The 17,157-nt window shown below is 41.9% G+C and overlaps 1 protein-coding gene across 1 annotated transcript in view; it reads left to right on the forward strand.

Annotated features, from left to right (window-relative positions):
* LOC122558125 (mucin-6-like) overlaps positions 1 to 17,157 on the forward strand; it is a 314,704-nt gene that overhangs the window by 251,302 nt on the left and 46,245 nt on the right. Inside the window, exon 22 of the mRNA XM_087996204.1 lies at positions 16,243 to 16,428. Coding sequence (XP_087852330.1) covers positions 16,243 to 16,428 — 186 coding nt within the window. The remainder of the gene's footprint in view (positions 1 to 16,242; positions 16,429 to 17,157) is intronic.

The raw sequence follows: 17,157 nt of genomic DNA on the forward strand, positions 1-17,157 counted from the left end.
TTTGGTTTAGCAGTCAGAAATCTCCACCTTCAACTTACTCTTGTAGTCATGGTAATTATAGCTTGTCCAACTAGATTCCCATTAATTGCTGACTGTAAGAGATTAACAGTGTGGAATTTGGTAATCATATCATTGAAAGTCAATTGGAGATGATTAGACCATTCAACCTCTCGAGCCTGGTCCACCTTTCAATGAGATCATAGCCAATCTGTGGCCTGACTCCACGTACCTGCCTTTGGTCCATATCACTTATTACATTTGCTTGATAAAACTTTACGTAATTAAAAATTAACAACTGATCTAGCATCTACTGTCCTTTGTGGAAGAGGAGGTCAAATATCTATCACCCTTTGTGTATAGAAGTCCTTCCTAATATCTCTCCTGAATGGTGTATTCCTAATTTTCAGACTACACCCCCTAGAATCCCCAACTAATGGAAATAGTATATCTTTATCTACCCTGTCTCTTCCTGCCAACGTCTTGAAGATTTTGATCAGATTACCCCTTAATCTTCTGAATTCTAGAGAAATCAGGTGTAATTTGTGTAATCTCTCCTTATAACTTAACCCCAGAAACCCAGGTTTTATTCTTGTAAACTTACATTACTTCTTCCAAGTACAATATATTCTTCCTAAGTTATGCTGCTCAGATCTGCTCAGCATACTCCAAGTGAGTCTTACCAGAGTTTTATATAACTGCAGCATAATTTCTACATCCTTGTACTCCATTTCTCTCAATATAAAGACCAGCATTGCATTAGCCACTTTGATTATTTTCTGCACCTGTTTGTGACCTTTTAAAGATCTCTTTTGACATTCACTGTATTTAATTTCACACGATCTCGGAAGTACCTGATCTATCATTTTTTATCCAAAATAGTTAACCTTTCACTTGCTTACATTGAACTCCATATATCATAGTTTTGCCCATTCAGTATATCAATATCCTTTTGTAATTTTATACTATCATCTACGTTGTCTTCAGTGCCACCTAACTCTGTGTCATCAGAAAATTTAAATATATGACTTCCTGTGGCATTATCCAATTTGTTATTAAATCATGTGATTAATTGAGGCCCAAACACAGATCCTTGTGGAACACAAAACAAAATTGCTGGGAAAATTCAGCAGGTCTGGTAGCATCTGGAGAGAATTCAGAATTAACTTTTCAGGTCGAGTGACCCTTCCTCAGAACCTTGTGGGACAACACTGGTCAATTTGAGTACCTACCCATTATCCCCACTTTCTGTCACCTCAACAAATTCCCCAGCCTTATCAGTGAATTTGCCCTCAATTCTGTGAGCTTCAACCTTATTTAACAGTCTCTTCATCAAAAACCTTCTGGAAATCTATATAAACAACATCCATAGATATTTCGCTGCCCATTACTTCAGGGTCACCTGTTCTAAAACAAATTGTGAGTTTTGTCAGGCATGACCTACCTGTCATCAATCTAAGCTGGCTCCCCCTGATTAACTGAAATTTTTCAGGATAATCAGTTGCCCCATTCTTGATTGCAGGCTATTTCTCCCCCATAGATATTAGACTAACTGGTCTTTAATTTCCTGGTTTTTCTTTTTTGCTCTTAAAAATAGAGTGACATATGCACTTTTTCAATCCCGATAGATGACTTCTGTATCTAGAGAACTCTGAAAGATTATAGTGAAGGCACCTTTGACACCCTTAGATGGGTGGGGATTTGTCCCACTTTAAGGATGTAACTCTGAAGATGGACGAGGGAGATCCAGTAGATGTAGTGTACCTGGACTTTCAGAAAGCTTTTGATAAAGTCCCACATAGGAGATTAGTGAGCAAAATTAGGGCGCATGGTATTGGGTGCAAAGTGCTAACTTGGATTGAAAGTTGGTTGGCTGACAGGAAACAAAGAGTAGTGATAAACGGCTCCATTTGGAATGGCAAGCAGTGACCAGTGGGGTACCGCAGGAATCAGTGCTGGGACCGCAGCTTTTTACAATATATATTAATGATATAGAAGATGGTATTAGTAATAACATTAGCAAGTTTGCTGATGATACTAAGCTGGGTGGCAGGGTGAAATGTGAGGAGGATGTTAGGAGATTACAGGGTGACCTGGACAGGTTAGGTGAGTGGTCAGATGCATGGCAGATGCAGTTTAATGTGGATAAATGTATGGTTATCCACTTTGGTGGCAAGAACAGGAAGGCAGATTACTACCTAAATGGAATCAATTTAGGTAAAGGGGCAGTACAAAGAGATCTGGGTATTCTTGTACACCAGTCAATGAAGGTAAGCATGCAGGTAGAGCAGGTAGTGAAGAAGGCTAATAGCATGCTGGCCTTCATAACAAGAGGGATTGAGTATAGAAGCAAAGAGGTTCTTCTGCAGCTGTACAGGGCCCTGGTGAGACCACACCTGAAGTATTGTGTACAGTTCTGGTCTCCAAATTTGAGGAAAGACATTCTGGCTATTGAGGGAGTGCAGCGTAGGTTCACGAGGTCAATTCCTGGAATGGTGGGACTACCTTACGCTGAAAGACTGGAGCGACTGGGCTTGTATACCCTTGAGTTTAGAAGACTGAGAGGGGATCTGATTGAGACATATAAGATTATTAAAGGATTGGACACTCTGGAGGCAGGAAACATGTTTCTGCTGATGGGTGAGTGCCGAACCAGAGGACACAGCTTAAAAATACGGGGTAGACCATTTAGGACAGAGATGAGGAGAAACATCTTCACCCAGAGAGTGGTGGCTCTGTGGAATGCTCTGCCCCAGAGGGCAGTGGAGGCCCAGCCTCTGGATTCATTTAAGAAAGAGTTGGATAGAGCTCTCAAGGATTGTGGAATCGAGGGTTATGGAGATAAGGCAGGAACAGGATATTGATTAAGGATGATCAGCCATGATCATATTGAATTGTGATGCGGGCTCGAAGGGCAGAATGACCAACTCCTGCACCTATTGTCTGTCAATTACATTCATTTCCTTATATCCAATGTTTTTCTTACTTTAATTTTATTCTGTCCCTGTTCCCAATCCACTGTTAATTTCCTCAGGACTTCAGACAATTATCCTCCTTTTATACTGTAATTTTATACTGTAAGCTCAGAGACAATATCGTTATCGATATGTCTGCCATTTCTCCAGAGTCATTAGTATATTCCCACTTTCGGTTTTTACTGAGCCCTCAGTGTTCCTGACCACCTGCTTTCCCTTTATGTACATACAAAATTTGTTGTTATTGATGTCACTGGCAAGTTTCCTTTCAGAATCCCTTTTTGAAGCTCTTATAAGCTGCTTTGTGACCCTTTACTGATCATTGTATCTGCCCTAGTCAGCAAAATCTGTGCCAGTATTTGTATTTTTGTAACCTTGTTCTTTTAGTCTTATGCTGTTTAGTTATCACTTTAATTGTTCATGAATGTTTGTTTTCTGTGAAATGGAGCAGGTTTATTGTGGACAGTCTCTGCTTTATCTTATATTGCTGTGGAAAACTATCCCAGACACTCCAGAAATTCACACCCTTTCTGACAGTTTCTTGATTGCCTCTCCAAATTGATGTTAGAGTTAAAATCCTCCATAGATGCTACTTTGGCTTAGCTGTACACTTGCCTAATTGTGCATTTATACAATCTAGCACTTCAGAACTGCTACTAGCGGGTCAGTACACACATTTATGACAGTTTTAGATCTTCTGCTGTTCCTGGGTACCACCCATATGGTCTCCACTCATTATATCCTCCCCACACCTTTGCAATTATTAGTTCGTCGTCAGTAAGGATACTCCACCTCTCTTGCCAATTCCTTCTCCATTCTGTAAACCATAAAACTTGATATATTTCGTTCCCAAACCCTATCATCCTCAGCCATGACTCAGTAATGGCTACTGTATCATCTCCAATTTGAATTTGTGCTTGCAGCTCATTTAGAGTCAGAAAGATGTACAGCATGGAAACAGACCCTTCGGTCCAACCTGTCCACACCGACCAGATATCTCAACCCAGTCTAGTCCCACCTGCCAGCACCCGGTCCATATCCCTCCAAACCCTTCCTATTTATATCCATCCAAATGCCTCTTAAATGTTGCAATTGTACCAGCCTCCACCACATCCTCTGGCAGCTCATTACATACACGTACCAACCTTGCGTGAAAAAGTTGCCCCTTAGGAGTCTTTTATATCTTTCCCCTCTCACCCTAAACCTATGCCCTCTAGTTCTGAACTCCCCGATCCCAGAGAAAAGACTTTGTCTATTTATCCTATCCATACCCCTCATAATTTTGTATAAGGTCACCCCTCAGCCTCTATAAGGTCACCCCTCAGCCTCTGACGCTCCAAGGAAAACAGCCCCAGCCTGTTCAGCCTCTCCCTAATTTATTCCTTAAGCTCCACACGTACGTATATAGAACTCTTACTTGAGATATACACTCTCATCTATCTCTCAGCACTGATGCTTTATTCACCTGTTTATTATTTCTATTTTAAAGTTTATTCAATGCACATCTTATAGTTATGTGCTGTACCCGAAGTAGGATTCCTAACTGATTTTTACTCTCTGATTTTAAAACTATGTAGAGCACTTGCCCCACCAGATATTGTTTTAAATCCTTGTGACCTCCCGATTTAGCTTTATCGCTGGGATATTGATCCCAGATCAGTTCAGGTGTAGCCCATTCCAATGGTACGGGTTCTTCCTGTTCCAAAACTGATACCAGTGTTTCATGAATGGGAACCCCCCTTTCCCACACCACTTCTTTGGCCATGTGTTTACTTTCCTATTTTTCTTATCTCTGTGTAAATTTACATATGGCTTGGGTAAGAATCAGAGATTATAACTCTTGAGGTGCTGTTCCTTAATTTCCTAATTCCTGACATTCACCAAACAAGAACTCTTGCCAATATGGACCGCAATATCTGGATTGTATCCTTCTCACTCCAATATCCTTTCAGAAATAAATCAGAGACCTTGCAAGGGTATTTGATATCACAGTCTATGAATGAATATAAACAAAATACTTTTTGGCTTAAAAAGAGTTAAAATTCAGATAAAGGATAAAATATTGTAATAACAAATAATAACAACTGTATTTGAATACTTACAGTACAAATTGAATCTAATCTGACTCTCTCTGGTCCAGCAATCTCTGTGACTTGGCATTCGCAGTCCTTTTTTTACTCTTCCCTGTAGTGTTACTTAGTGGCTGTGTGCCAATTATTCGTCTTATTTTTTTGTTAAATTTTGGATCTAATCTTATTAAGTAACATCAGATATCAATCTTAATAACCATTTAAACTGCTTTCGACTTAGTTCACTTGGATACTGGAACTCACAAGCACGAGGCAAAAATTTAATTACTGAAGGGAGGCAGCTTTGGTTGATGGGAGAGGTGGTCTCTGGGTGCATTATAATACTTGGAAATTCAAACTCAATACTAAGGGGTGACTCATTTAAGATGGAGGTGAGGAGAAGGTTTTTTCTGCCTCAGAGATAGTCTACCTGTGGAATTCTTTACTGCGGATGGTTGTCAAGGTTGTGATAGACAGATTTTTAATCAGTAAGACATGAAGGGCAATGGGAATTAGGTAGACAAGTGGAGTTGAAGATCATTAGATCAGCCATGCTGTCATTGAATGGCAGAGCAGATTTAAAGAACTGAATGACCTGCATCTGTTCCTACATCTTAGAATCATAGAGTCCTACAGCAAGAAGCCAGGCCCTTTGGCCCAAACTGGTCCTTGCCGACCAAAGTGTCCATCCATGCTAATCCCATTTCCCTGCACTTGGGCCATATCCTTCTAAATCTTTCCTATCCATGTATTTGTCCAAATGCCTTTAAATTTTGTTAATGTACCTGCCTCAACCACTTCTGCTGGCAACTCATTCGTACCACCCTCTGTGTAAAAACGTTGCCCTTCAGGTTCCCATTTATTCTTTCCCCCCTAACCTTAAACTGATGCCCTCCATTTAGTAAACTCCATTTGCCATTTCTCAGCCCAGTTCCCCAGCTGATTAAGATCCTGCTGCAATTTCTGATAATCTTCCTCACTGTCCACGATACCTTCTATTTCATTGTCATCTGCAAACTTACTAATCATGTTTTGTACATTCTCATCCAAATCATTGATGTTGATAACAAACAGTAATGGCCCAGAAGCGACCTCTGAGGCACTCCATTAGCCACAGGCCTCAGTCTCCGACTGCCTTCCGCTATTACCGTCTGCTTCCTACCATCAAGCCAATTGTGTATCCAATTTACTAGCTCTCCCTGGACTCCATGCGAACTAAACTTTCAGAGCAGCCTACCATGTGGAACCTTATCAAAGGCCTTGCTGAAATCTGTATAGACTACATTTACTCCCCCGCCCTCATCAGCCTTCCTGGTCACTTCATCAAAGAACTCTAACACATTTGTGAGGCATGATCTCCCATGTACAAGGGCATGCTGACTACTGCTAATCAAAGTCAAGAGTGTGCTGGAAAAACACAGCAGGTCAGGCCACACCCAAGGAGAGGAGAATCGACGTTTCGGACATGTGCCCTTCATTAGGCACTCCTAATCAAACCCTGTCTTTCCAAATGTATATTTATCTTATCCCTCAGAATTTTCTCAAGTAATGTACCTACCACAGATGTCAGGTTACTGGTCTATAGTTCCCAGGTTTTTATTTGCAGCTCTTCTTGAATAAGGGAACAACATTCACTACCCTCTCGTGGCTAACGATGATGGAAAAATATCAGCCAGGGCCCCGACAATTTCTTCTTTAGCCTCTTGCAGTGTTCTTGGATAGAGTGAAGGTAGGAGCAATTAGGGCTAATGGAGGGAGCTTGTGCCTGGAGGAGGTAGGGGAAGTCGTTAATGAATACTTTGCTTTGGCATTCACTAGTAAGGGGGACCTTAGATATTCATTCATAGAATCCTTCCAGTGTGGAAACAGGCCGTTTGGCCCACAAAGTCCACACCGATGCTGTGAAGAGTAACCCACCCAGACCCTTCCTCCCTCTTCCTCCAGACCAAAGGGGTAGCCATGGGCACACATATGGGCCCCAGCTATGCCTGTCTCTTTGTTGGCTACGTAGAACAGTCGATCTTCCGTAATTACACCGGCACCACTCCCCACCTCTTCCTCCGCTACAATGCTGACTGCATTGGCGCCACCTCTTGCTCCCGCGAGGAGGTTGAGCAATTCATCAACTTCACCAACACATTAGTGGGCGGCACGGTGGCACAGTGGTTAGCACTGCTGCCTCACAGCGCCAGAGACCCGGGTTCAATTCCCGACTCAGGCGACTGACTGTGTGGAGTTTGCACATTCTCCCCGTGTCTGCGTGGGTTTCCTCCGGGTGCTCCAGTTTCCTCCCACAGTTCAAAGATGTGCACGTCAGGTGAATTGGCCATGTTAAATTGCCCGTAGTGTTAGGTAAAGGGGTAAATGTACGGGAATGGGTGGGTTGCGCTTCGGCGGGTCGGTGTGGACTTGTTGGGCCGAAGGGCCTGTTTCCACACTGGAAGTAATCTAATCTAATCTAATCTAATCTAATTCCACCCTTACTTTAAATTTACCTGGACCGTCTCTGACACCTCCGTCCCCTTCCTGGACCTCTCCATCTCCATTAATGACAACCGACTTGACACTGACATTTTTTACAAACCCATCGACTCTCACAGCTACCTGGATTACATCTCTTCCCACCCTACCTCCTGCAAAAATGCCATCCCGTATTCCCAATTCCTCCGCCTCTGCCGGATCTGCTCCCAGGAGGACCAGTTCCACCACAGAACACACCAGATGGCCTCCTTCTTTAGAGACCGCAATTTCCCTTCCCACGTGGTCAAAGGTGCCCTCCAATGCATCTCGTCCACATCCTGCACCTCCGCCCTCAGACCCCACCCCTCCAACCGTAACAAGGACAGAACGTCCCTGGTGCTCACCTTCCACCCTACCAACCTTCGCATAAACCAAATCATCTGCCGACATTTCCGCCACCTCCACAAAGACCCCACACCAGGGATATATTTCCCTCCAGACCCCTTTCCGCCTTCTGCAAAGACTGTTCCCTCCGTGACTACCTGGTCATGTCCACGCCCCACTACAACCCACCCTCCCATCCTGGCACCTTCCCCTGCCACCGCAGGAACTGCAAAACCTGCGCCCACACTTCCTCCCTCACCTCCATCCAAGGCCCTAAAGGAGCCTTCCACATCCATCAAAGTTTTACCTGCACATCCACTAATATCATTTATTGTATCTGTTGCTCCCGATGCGGTCTCCTCTATATTGGGGAGACTGGACGCATCCTTGCAGAGCGCTATAGGGAACATCTCCGGGACACCCGCACCAATCAACCACACCGCCCTGTGGCCCAATATTTCAACTACCCCTCCCACTCTGCCGAGGACATGGAGGTCCTGGGCCTCCTTCACCGCTTTCTCCCTCACCACCAGACACCTGGAGGAAGAACGCCTCATCTTCTGCCTCGGAATACTTCAACCCCAGGGCATCAATGTGGACTTCAACAGTTTCCTCATTTGCCCTTCCCCCACCTCACCCTAGTTCCAAACTTCCAGCTCAGCACTGTCCCCATGACTTGTCCTACCTGCCTGTCTTCTTTTCCACCAATCCACTCCACCCTCCCCCTGCGCCCAACATATCACCTTCATCCCCTCCCCCACTCACCTATTGTACTCTATGCTACTTTCTCCCCACCCCCACCCTTCTCTCACTTATCTCTCCACGCTTCAGGCTTTCTGCCTTTATTCCTGATGAAGGGCTTTTGCCCGAAACGTCGATTTTACTGCTCCTCGGATGCTGCCTGAACTGCTGTGCTCTTCCAGCACCACTAATCCAGAATCTGGTTTCCTGCATCTACAGTCATTGTTTTTACCTACCTTAACATTCTACGTTTACCCCTGATTAATACACCTAGCCCACACATCCCTGAGTACTAAAGGCAATTTAACATGACCAATTCGCCTAAACTGCACATCTTTGGATTGTGGAAGGAAACTGGAGCACCTGAAGGAAATTTGGGGGAATGTGTAAACTTCACATAGACAGTCACCCAAGGCTGGAATTGAACCTGGGTCCCAAGCGCTATGAGGCAGCTGTGGTAACCACTGAACCACCAAGCTGCTTTGTCATTTCTGAGGACAACAGGAAATAGGCACAATTGCTTGAACAGGTTGATGTTAAGGAGGACGTGTTGGAAGTTTTGAAAAACATGAGGATAGATAAATCCCCTGGGCTTGATGGGATATATCCAAGGTTAGTACAGGAAGCGAAGGAAGAGATTGCTATATCTTTGGTGATGATCTTTGCTTCCTCACTGTCCACTGGATGATTGGAGGGTGGAAACTTTTATTTCCTTGTTCAAGAAAGGGAATAGGGATAACCCTGGGAATTACAGACCAGACAGTCAGTTGTCGGTGGTGAGAAAATTATTGGAGAGGAATCTGACAGACAGGATTTATGATTATTTGGAAAAGCATAGTTGATTAGTGATAGTCAGCATGGCTTTGTGAATGGCAGGTCATGCCTCACAAGCCTTATTGAATTCTTGGAGGATGTGACAAAACACATTGATGAAAGTTGAGCAGTGGATGTGGTGTCTATGGATTTTAGCAAAGTGTTGGATCTGCAGGGATCTGTTCTGAGACCTCTGCTCTTTGTGATTTTTATAAATAACTTAGATGAGAAAGTGGAAGGGTGGGTTAGGAAGTTTGCCAATGACATGAAAATTGGTAGATTTGTGGATAGTATGGAGGGCTGTTGTAGGTTGTCATGGGATTTGACAGGATGCAGAAGTGGCAGATGGAGTTGAACCTGGAAAAGTGTGAAATGATTCACTTTGGTAGGTTGAATTTGAATGCAGATTATCGGGTTAAAGGCGGGATTCTTGGCAGTTTGGAGCAACAGAGGGATCTTGGACCCACGTCCATCGATCCCTCAAAGTTGCCACCTAAGTTGATTGGGTTATTAAGGCAGCATATGGTGTGTTGGCTTTCATTTATGGGGGTATTGAGTTTAAGAGGCATGAGGTTATATTGCAGCTCTATAGAGCCAAGTTAGACCACACTTGGAATATTGTGTTCTGTTCTGGTTGCCTCATTTTAGGAAGGATGTGGAAGCTTTAGAGAGAGTGCAGTGAAGATTTATCAGGATGCTGCCTGGACTGGACGATATGCCTTATGAAGAAAGGTTGAGGGAGCTATGGCTTTTCTCATTGGAACGATTAAGGATGAGAAGTGACTTGATAGAGGTGTACAAGATGATGACAGGCATAGATAGAGTGGATAGCCAGAGACACTTTCCTCGGGTTGAAATAGCTATCACGAGGGGGCATAATTTTAAAGGTGATTGGGGGAAGGTATAGGGGAGACATCAGAGGTAGGTTCTTTACACATAGAATGGTGGGTGCATGGAATGCACTGCCACCAGTGGTGGTGAAGTCATTCACATTAGGGATATTTAAGTGACTCTTGTTTAGGCACATGGATGATAGTAAAATGTAGGGTATATAGGTTAATTTGATCTTAGAGTAGGATAAAAGGTCGGCTCAACATCAGTACTGTGGTGTACTGTTCTCTGTTTAATGTTTTGTATCTGGGCAGGACCAGAAGATTTATCAACCTTCATACATTGTCATCCACTGTGATATGAACTGTCTCCAAGGTATCACCACTAATTTCCCAAGTCTTCATGTCTTTCTCCGCGGAGGAGAAATATTCATTGAGTACCTCACCCATCTCCTATGGTCCTACACATACATGTCCACTTTGGTTCTTGGAGGGGTCCTGTTCTTTTTCTAGGTTTTTTTTTCATTAATATATTTAAAGAACCTCTTTGGATTCAGCCTAATCTTCTCAGCCAACACTATCTTGTGCCTCGTTTTCAGCATCTTGATTTCCTTCGATAAACTCCTGTATCCCCTATATACCTTCAGCGATTCCCTTTATCCCAGCTGCCTGTACCTGCCTATGCGTCCTTTTTTCTGGTCAAAGTCTCGTAATCTCTTGCCATGCAGGGTTCCCTATTCCTGGCAACCTTGCCCTTCACCGTCACAGGAACATAAAGACCTTGTGCTCTAGCTATCTCACTTTTAAAGGCCTCCCACTTGCCGGAGGTCCCTTTTGCCTGCAGACAAACTCCTCCCCTCTCTTCACTACCTCTGACCCACCTAAAGCACCTATACCCTGGTACATTAGTCAAGAGTAGCTTTATTTGTCTTTTCTACCATATACAACTGAACAGTAAAAATGAGACAGCATTCCTTCTGGAACAAGGTGCTACATGGACAGCACAAACTACATGATCATACACTGGGTGGCATAAAGTGCATAGGAAGTGCAAAACACGCAAGACAGCACAGTAATTCTTGACACATCAAGACAATAAGCACAGTGGTGTACAAATTACAGTATAATAAAAGAATGATAATTAATAAAACAATGTTCTAGCAGCAATTCAAAATCGTGAAAGGGTTTCAGATGGAATAGAGTCTAATCATACAGTGTTAAGGAGCCTGACAGCTCAGGGGAAGAAACTGTTGCACAGTCTGGCCATGAGAGACTGAATGCTCCATTATCTTCTGCCAAATGGCAGGAGGGGCAAGAGTTTGAGTGAGGGATGTATGGGGTCTTCCACGATACTCTTAGCCTTTCAGACACAGCATGTGGTGCAAATGTATGTAATGGACGGAAGAGAAACCCCGATGATCCTCTCAGCTGTCCTTACTATCCGTTGTATGGTTTTACAATCCGAGATGGTGCAATTCCTGAATCATGCAGTGATACAGCAGCTCAGGGTACTCTCAATGAACCCTCTTTAGAATGTGGTGAAAATGGGAGGGTGGGATGTGGACTTTCTTCAACCTACACAGCAAGTAGAGATGCTGCTGGATTTTCTTGGTTATGGAGCTGGTATTAACGGACCAGGTGAGATTCTCCGCCAGTTGAATGTCAAGAAATTTCACGATCTCCACAGGGGACTCATCGATGTCCAATAGAGAGTGGTCGCTCCGTGCCCTCCTGAAGTCAACAACCATCTCTTTAGTTTTCTCCATGTTCATAAAAAGGTTGTTGGCTCTGCACCAGTCTGTTAGTCGCTGCACCTCCTCTCTGTATGCTGACTCGTCATTGCCACTACAGTCATGTCATCAGCGAACTTAATGATATGATTCGAGCTGTGCATCGCCACAACATCAGGGTAGCAGGGTGAACAGCACTGGACTGAGCACACACCCCTGTGGGGGGGAGGGGGGGGGGGGGGGGCTCTCATACTCAGTGTGATGGTGCTGGAGCATTAAGCTGCCATTTCTGTCCCACCATTAGCTATGTTTCTGGCTATAATATCCCAGTCCCACGTACCTATCCATGCCCTGAGTTTATTCACCTTACCTGTCAGCCCTCTTGCATTGAAATAGATGCAATTTAATCCACAAGGCATTCCTTTCTGTCTCTCATGTTCCAGCCTGATCTGTCTCTTCAACTTGCTATTTCTGATTACTGTATCTCTTTCAGGCCTTACACTTCCCTCATGGCTGTTGAGGATCCCACCTCTCTGCCAATCTGGTTTAAATCCTCCCTTGTAGCACTAGCAAACCTGCTGCCAAGTTATTGGTCCTCTCCAGTTCAGGTGCAACCCGTCCCTCTTGAACAGATTGCAATGCTCTAAAAATCTGAATCCCTGCCCTCTTATGGAAGTATTCACACTTTAATTCTCAAAAAATCTACAGCCATGCCTATGCCAAAGCATGCTATTACTGCTTGACTGGTGATTTCCAACTTTTTTGAAGTTAGTTCACCTAACTGTAACTTCACTGCCCTGGATCTCCACTTCCTGACTCTCAGCATTTTTTCGTGACACAGAAGCAGTTTATGCAACTCTATTTTTCATTGCTGATGAGGAATGATATGAGATGAAAATCCAGCACTCGTTGTATCAAAAGCCATGGGAGCATAGTATTAATAGTAGAAACAACTGCGTTCTCGACAGCATGCAGCTGCTCTACAGAGAGAGGGGATGGACACTAATCTAGTTTGCAGTAGTCGTGACCTTGAATTCAGGCAAAGAGTCACATCTCTCAATATTCTTGTGCGGTAGTATTTGTCTGGTGTTGAAGCACTCTATTGGAGACAGTATGTACAAACTTTAATAAGTTTTTCGTTTCCAGAGATAAATGCTACAAACCTGCACATCCCAACTCAACTCTGGCAATTTCAATTTTTCCTGTTTTTACTTTCTGTTTAAAAAAAGACCTTATTTGAGCAAATATATTCTCTTACTGTAATGGTCACCACCTTTACAAAATTAAACACAGTTAATATACATTAACAACCATTGTCTACTGAGGCTCAATACTTGGCAACATGTTGCTATTAATTTCTATATCCTTCTGGAATAAGACCGATTTCCTAGAGGATCAAAAGGGCAGGTATTGTTAGTAACTGTCAAGGTAGCTTTTATTGCAGACTTCCCATTTCCTCGGTTCTCTGCCTTTCCCTAGAGTTTAGCACTTTCTCATCCTTCAAGGGGAAAGAATATAGAGTTATGAGTGTGAGAAATAGACTGAGCGAACTGAGGGAATGACAGTATTTGTGGGGAATAAATCAGTATGAGATAGCACTAAGGTGATGGTGTGAATGCAAGTGATGGTTATTCCATTATGAACGTGGGGGAATTTAAATTCAAGTACAGGTACGTATCCCTTTATCTGAGCATCCAAAAACTGAAAAGCTCCGAAAACCAAAATCAGTCATGTCTGCATAATATAACGGGATTTTCTTGGCGGGCAAAGGCCGCACCCACTCGACCCACATGGCAGCGTGGCCCAGTAATCGGAGGCGTCAGTTGTGTATTGTATTTACTGTGCTAAATTGTTTAATTTTGAGTGAAAATGTCAAAAAGAGGTGCAGGTACATCTATGGCTAACAATAATATAAAGAAAAGGAAGCATCTGTTACTATCAATAATGCAGAATGTAGAGTTATTGCAGAAGCTTGATCATAGTGTGGCTGTGCAGCGTCTTACTGAAAAATATGGTGTCAGAACTACCACTGTCTATGATTTAAAAAAACAGAAAGACAAGTTACTGAAGTTTTATGGTGACAGTGATGACCATCAACTAATGAAAATAGAAAAACACTGTATAGGGCAAAAAATGAAGATCTTAACCATGTGTTGATGGAGTGGATTAAACAACGAAGAAGTGAACGTATGCCACTGATTGTTTGATGGTCATGAAACAAGCTAGAAATATCATAAAGAACTGAACATTAAAGGCGAATGTCAATATTCAGAAGGTTGGCTGCTGAAATTCAAGAAGCATAATGGTGTGAAATACTTGAAAATCTGTGGCGAAAAGGCTTTTGCTGACCATGAAGCAGCTGAAAATTATGTTGGTGAATTTGCCAAGTTGACATCTGATGAAAACCTTAGTCCTGAACAAATTTACAATGCTGATGAAACAGCTCTTTACTGGCGATATGTCCCGAGAAAAACATTAGCAACAGCTAATGAGAGAGCACCAACAGGGTTTTAAGGAAACTAAGGACAGATTAACTATTCTTGGGTGTATCAATGCTGCAGACACACACAGGGTGAAATTGGCAGTGATTGGAAAAAGCAAACATCCGAGATGTCTTAAAGGTGTACGTAATTTGCCTGTGCATTATTATGCAAACAAGAATGCATGGGTAACCAGAGAAATGTTTTCCGACTGGTTCAGTAAACACTTCGTACCAGCGGCTCATTGCAGACAAGCGGGATTGGAAGAAAAGTGTAAAATTTTATTGTTCCTGGACAACTGCTCCGCACATTCCCCTTCTGAACAGCTTGTGAAAAGTAATGTTTTTGGCATTTACTTGCCCCCTGAATGTGACATCGGTATTACAGCCTTGTGACCAAGGAATTTTACACTCCATGAAGAGCAAGTATAAAGACTATTTTTTAAACAGTATGCTTGCTGCAGTCAACAGAGAGGTAGGAATTCAAGACTTCCTGAAAGAGTTTGATCTTAAGGATGCCATTTATGCAATTGCTAATGCTTGGAATGATGTTGATAAAGCAACATTAACAAATGCTTGGCACAAACTCTGGCCTACATCGATGTTTCCTGTAAACACACCTGCAGATGAAGAGTTTGTAGGATTTCATGTCACTGAAGAGAAAACGATGATAGCAAGCCTTGTTACTTACTGCACAAAATTTATCGGACGAAAGTGTAAATAAATTACATGAAGCTGACATGGAAGAAATGCTGAACATTGACAATGATGTGCCTGTCGTGCATTCCTTAAGCGATAGGAAATTCCTGTGCATTTAAGTTCCTTAAGCTGAAATGGTTTTAAATACGGGTTCCTGTACAGGTAAGTATGAGGATAGTGGTGATGATGAGTTAGTGAACACAGTTGGAAAAAGTCCCATTGAAGATATGGTGAAATTGTGTGATCAGTAAATTGCTGGCTTTGAACAACATTCATTTATCAGTGAGTAAGAGATTATGGCAATTTACCGAATTAAAGAGAGATTGCTTAGACAGAAACCTATGTTAATGAAACAGATGACACTTGAAGAAGCCTTTAAAACCGCCACCTGCCATAGTGCTGAAGCTGTGTATGTTTGAGTTTTATCGAATGTTTTTATTAGAATGTTTTTTATGGAAATAAAATGTCGATGTGTTTCATGAATTTGGATATATTGCTCTATAAATAAGCTTTGTACGTTTAAGTTTTCCAGAATGTTTCTCTTGTAATGGTTTTTATGGAAATAAAATGTTGTTGAATATTTATGGTTGATGTATTTCATTTATCAGTACATTACTCTATAAATAAAGTGTGGTAGTACTTCTAGTCTTTATTTATCCCGCTTAGTCAGTATTCATATGTTTTTGCTGCAGTACAGTATTTATGTCTGATTATGGTTGCTGCCCTGCACCCTACAGGGGACACTCCATTAGTTCCGAAAACCGCAAAATTCCGATTTCCGCAAAGCAGCTGGTCCCGAGCATTTCGGATAAAGGGATACGTACCTGTAATTAATAAGAAAACGTTCATCTGAACAATTTATAGATAATCAAGCTGAAATATTAACAGTTTCTCTCATCGCAGATATTTTCTGACCAGAAGGCTTCAAAAATTTCTTATTTTAGAATCCCACCTTAAGCAGAACTTTGCTTTTGTACTGATGGAAAGTTAGTTTATTAAATATTGTAAATTTCATCCATCACTAGCTTTATAATAATCAATTTTCATGTTCTCCTTTTCTTTCAGGATACTCTAATTAAGCTGACTAATGGACACTATCAAATAACACCACCAAATACAGCAAGAGGACTCAAAGTGATCAGTAATCCACTGTATCTAAAATTTGATTTAAAAATCAGTTCAATACTTGAGCTAACTATTATATGGAACAGGAATATGAATGCTTACATCTCAATTACTAGACTATCAGAGGTAACTGAAATAATCTGACAATAGTTTGACTTTCTTACAGATGGAGGTAATCTGAAAATATCAAAGTGAAACTAGATTCAGGCCAGTTTATACAAAAATTGCACTGTTATCTCAATAAGACAATATTTTGTTTTCATCTGTAGCTTCATTCAGTAAGAATTATGTAGCATATGCATATTTGAAGCATAGTCATAGGGTTTCAAACATCTCTAACTATCTTGTGTATGAGTTGCCTCTTTTTTTCACTTGAAATCTTTATTATCAAATACTTGATCAGTTTTCCTTCCAGTTATACCAATGTCTCCTAGTTTTCCATTTAATTCTAGAGATGGATTGTTAACTTTGAAGGAGTCTCTGAAAATGAGCTGTTTAATCTTTACATAATCAGAGTCAGATTCAGAACAGTATTTATTGCAAAGGTAGTTGAAATGTCTAAATAGAAGAAAATCTAAAATTATGACCTTGAACGGTTTCCATTTATTTAGATGTAGTTACTCAGTTGCATTTTTAGATCTGGATGTTTAAGCTTGACTAACATGCAATAAGGGTGGGATGAAAAAGTGATGTTGTTGAAACTTTCAATGCTGTGAATCGTCTTCAGTATTTAGTAATGTTATTCATGGAGTCGTAAATTTGACACAAAAAATGAAGTTGCTGAAAAAGCTGAGCAAGTCTGGCAGTATCTGTGAAGAGAAGTCAGAATTAACTTTTTGGATCCGATGACGCTTC

Source organism: Chiloscyllium plagiosum, unplaced genomic scaffold (genome assembly GCF_037043375.1).
Source record: "Chiloscyllium plagiosum isolate Xiang-an unplaced genomic scaffold, Cpla_swu_hap1 HiC_scaffold_18, whole genome shotgun sequence".
NCBI classification, from domain to species: Eukaryota; Metazoa; Chordata; class Chondrichthyes; order Orectolobiformes; family Hemiscylliidae; genus Chiloscyllium; species Chiloscyllium plagiosum.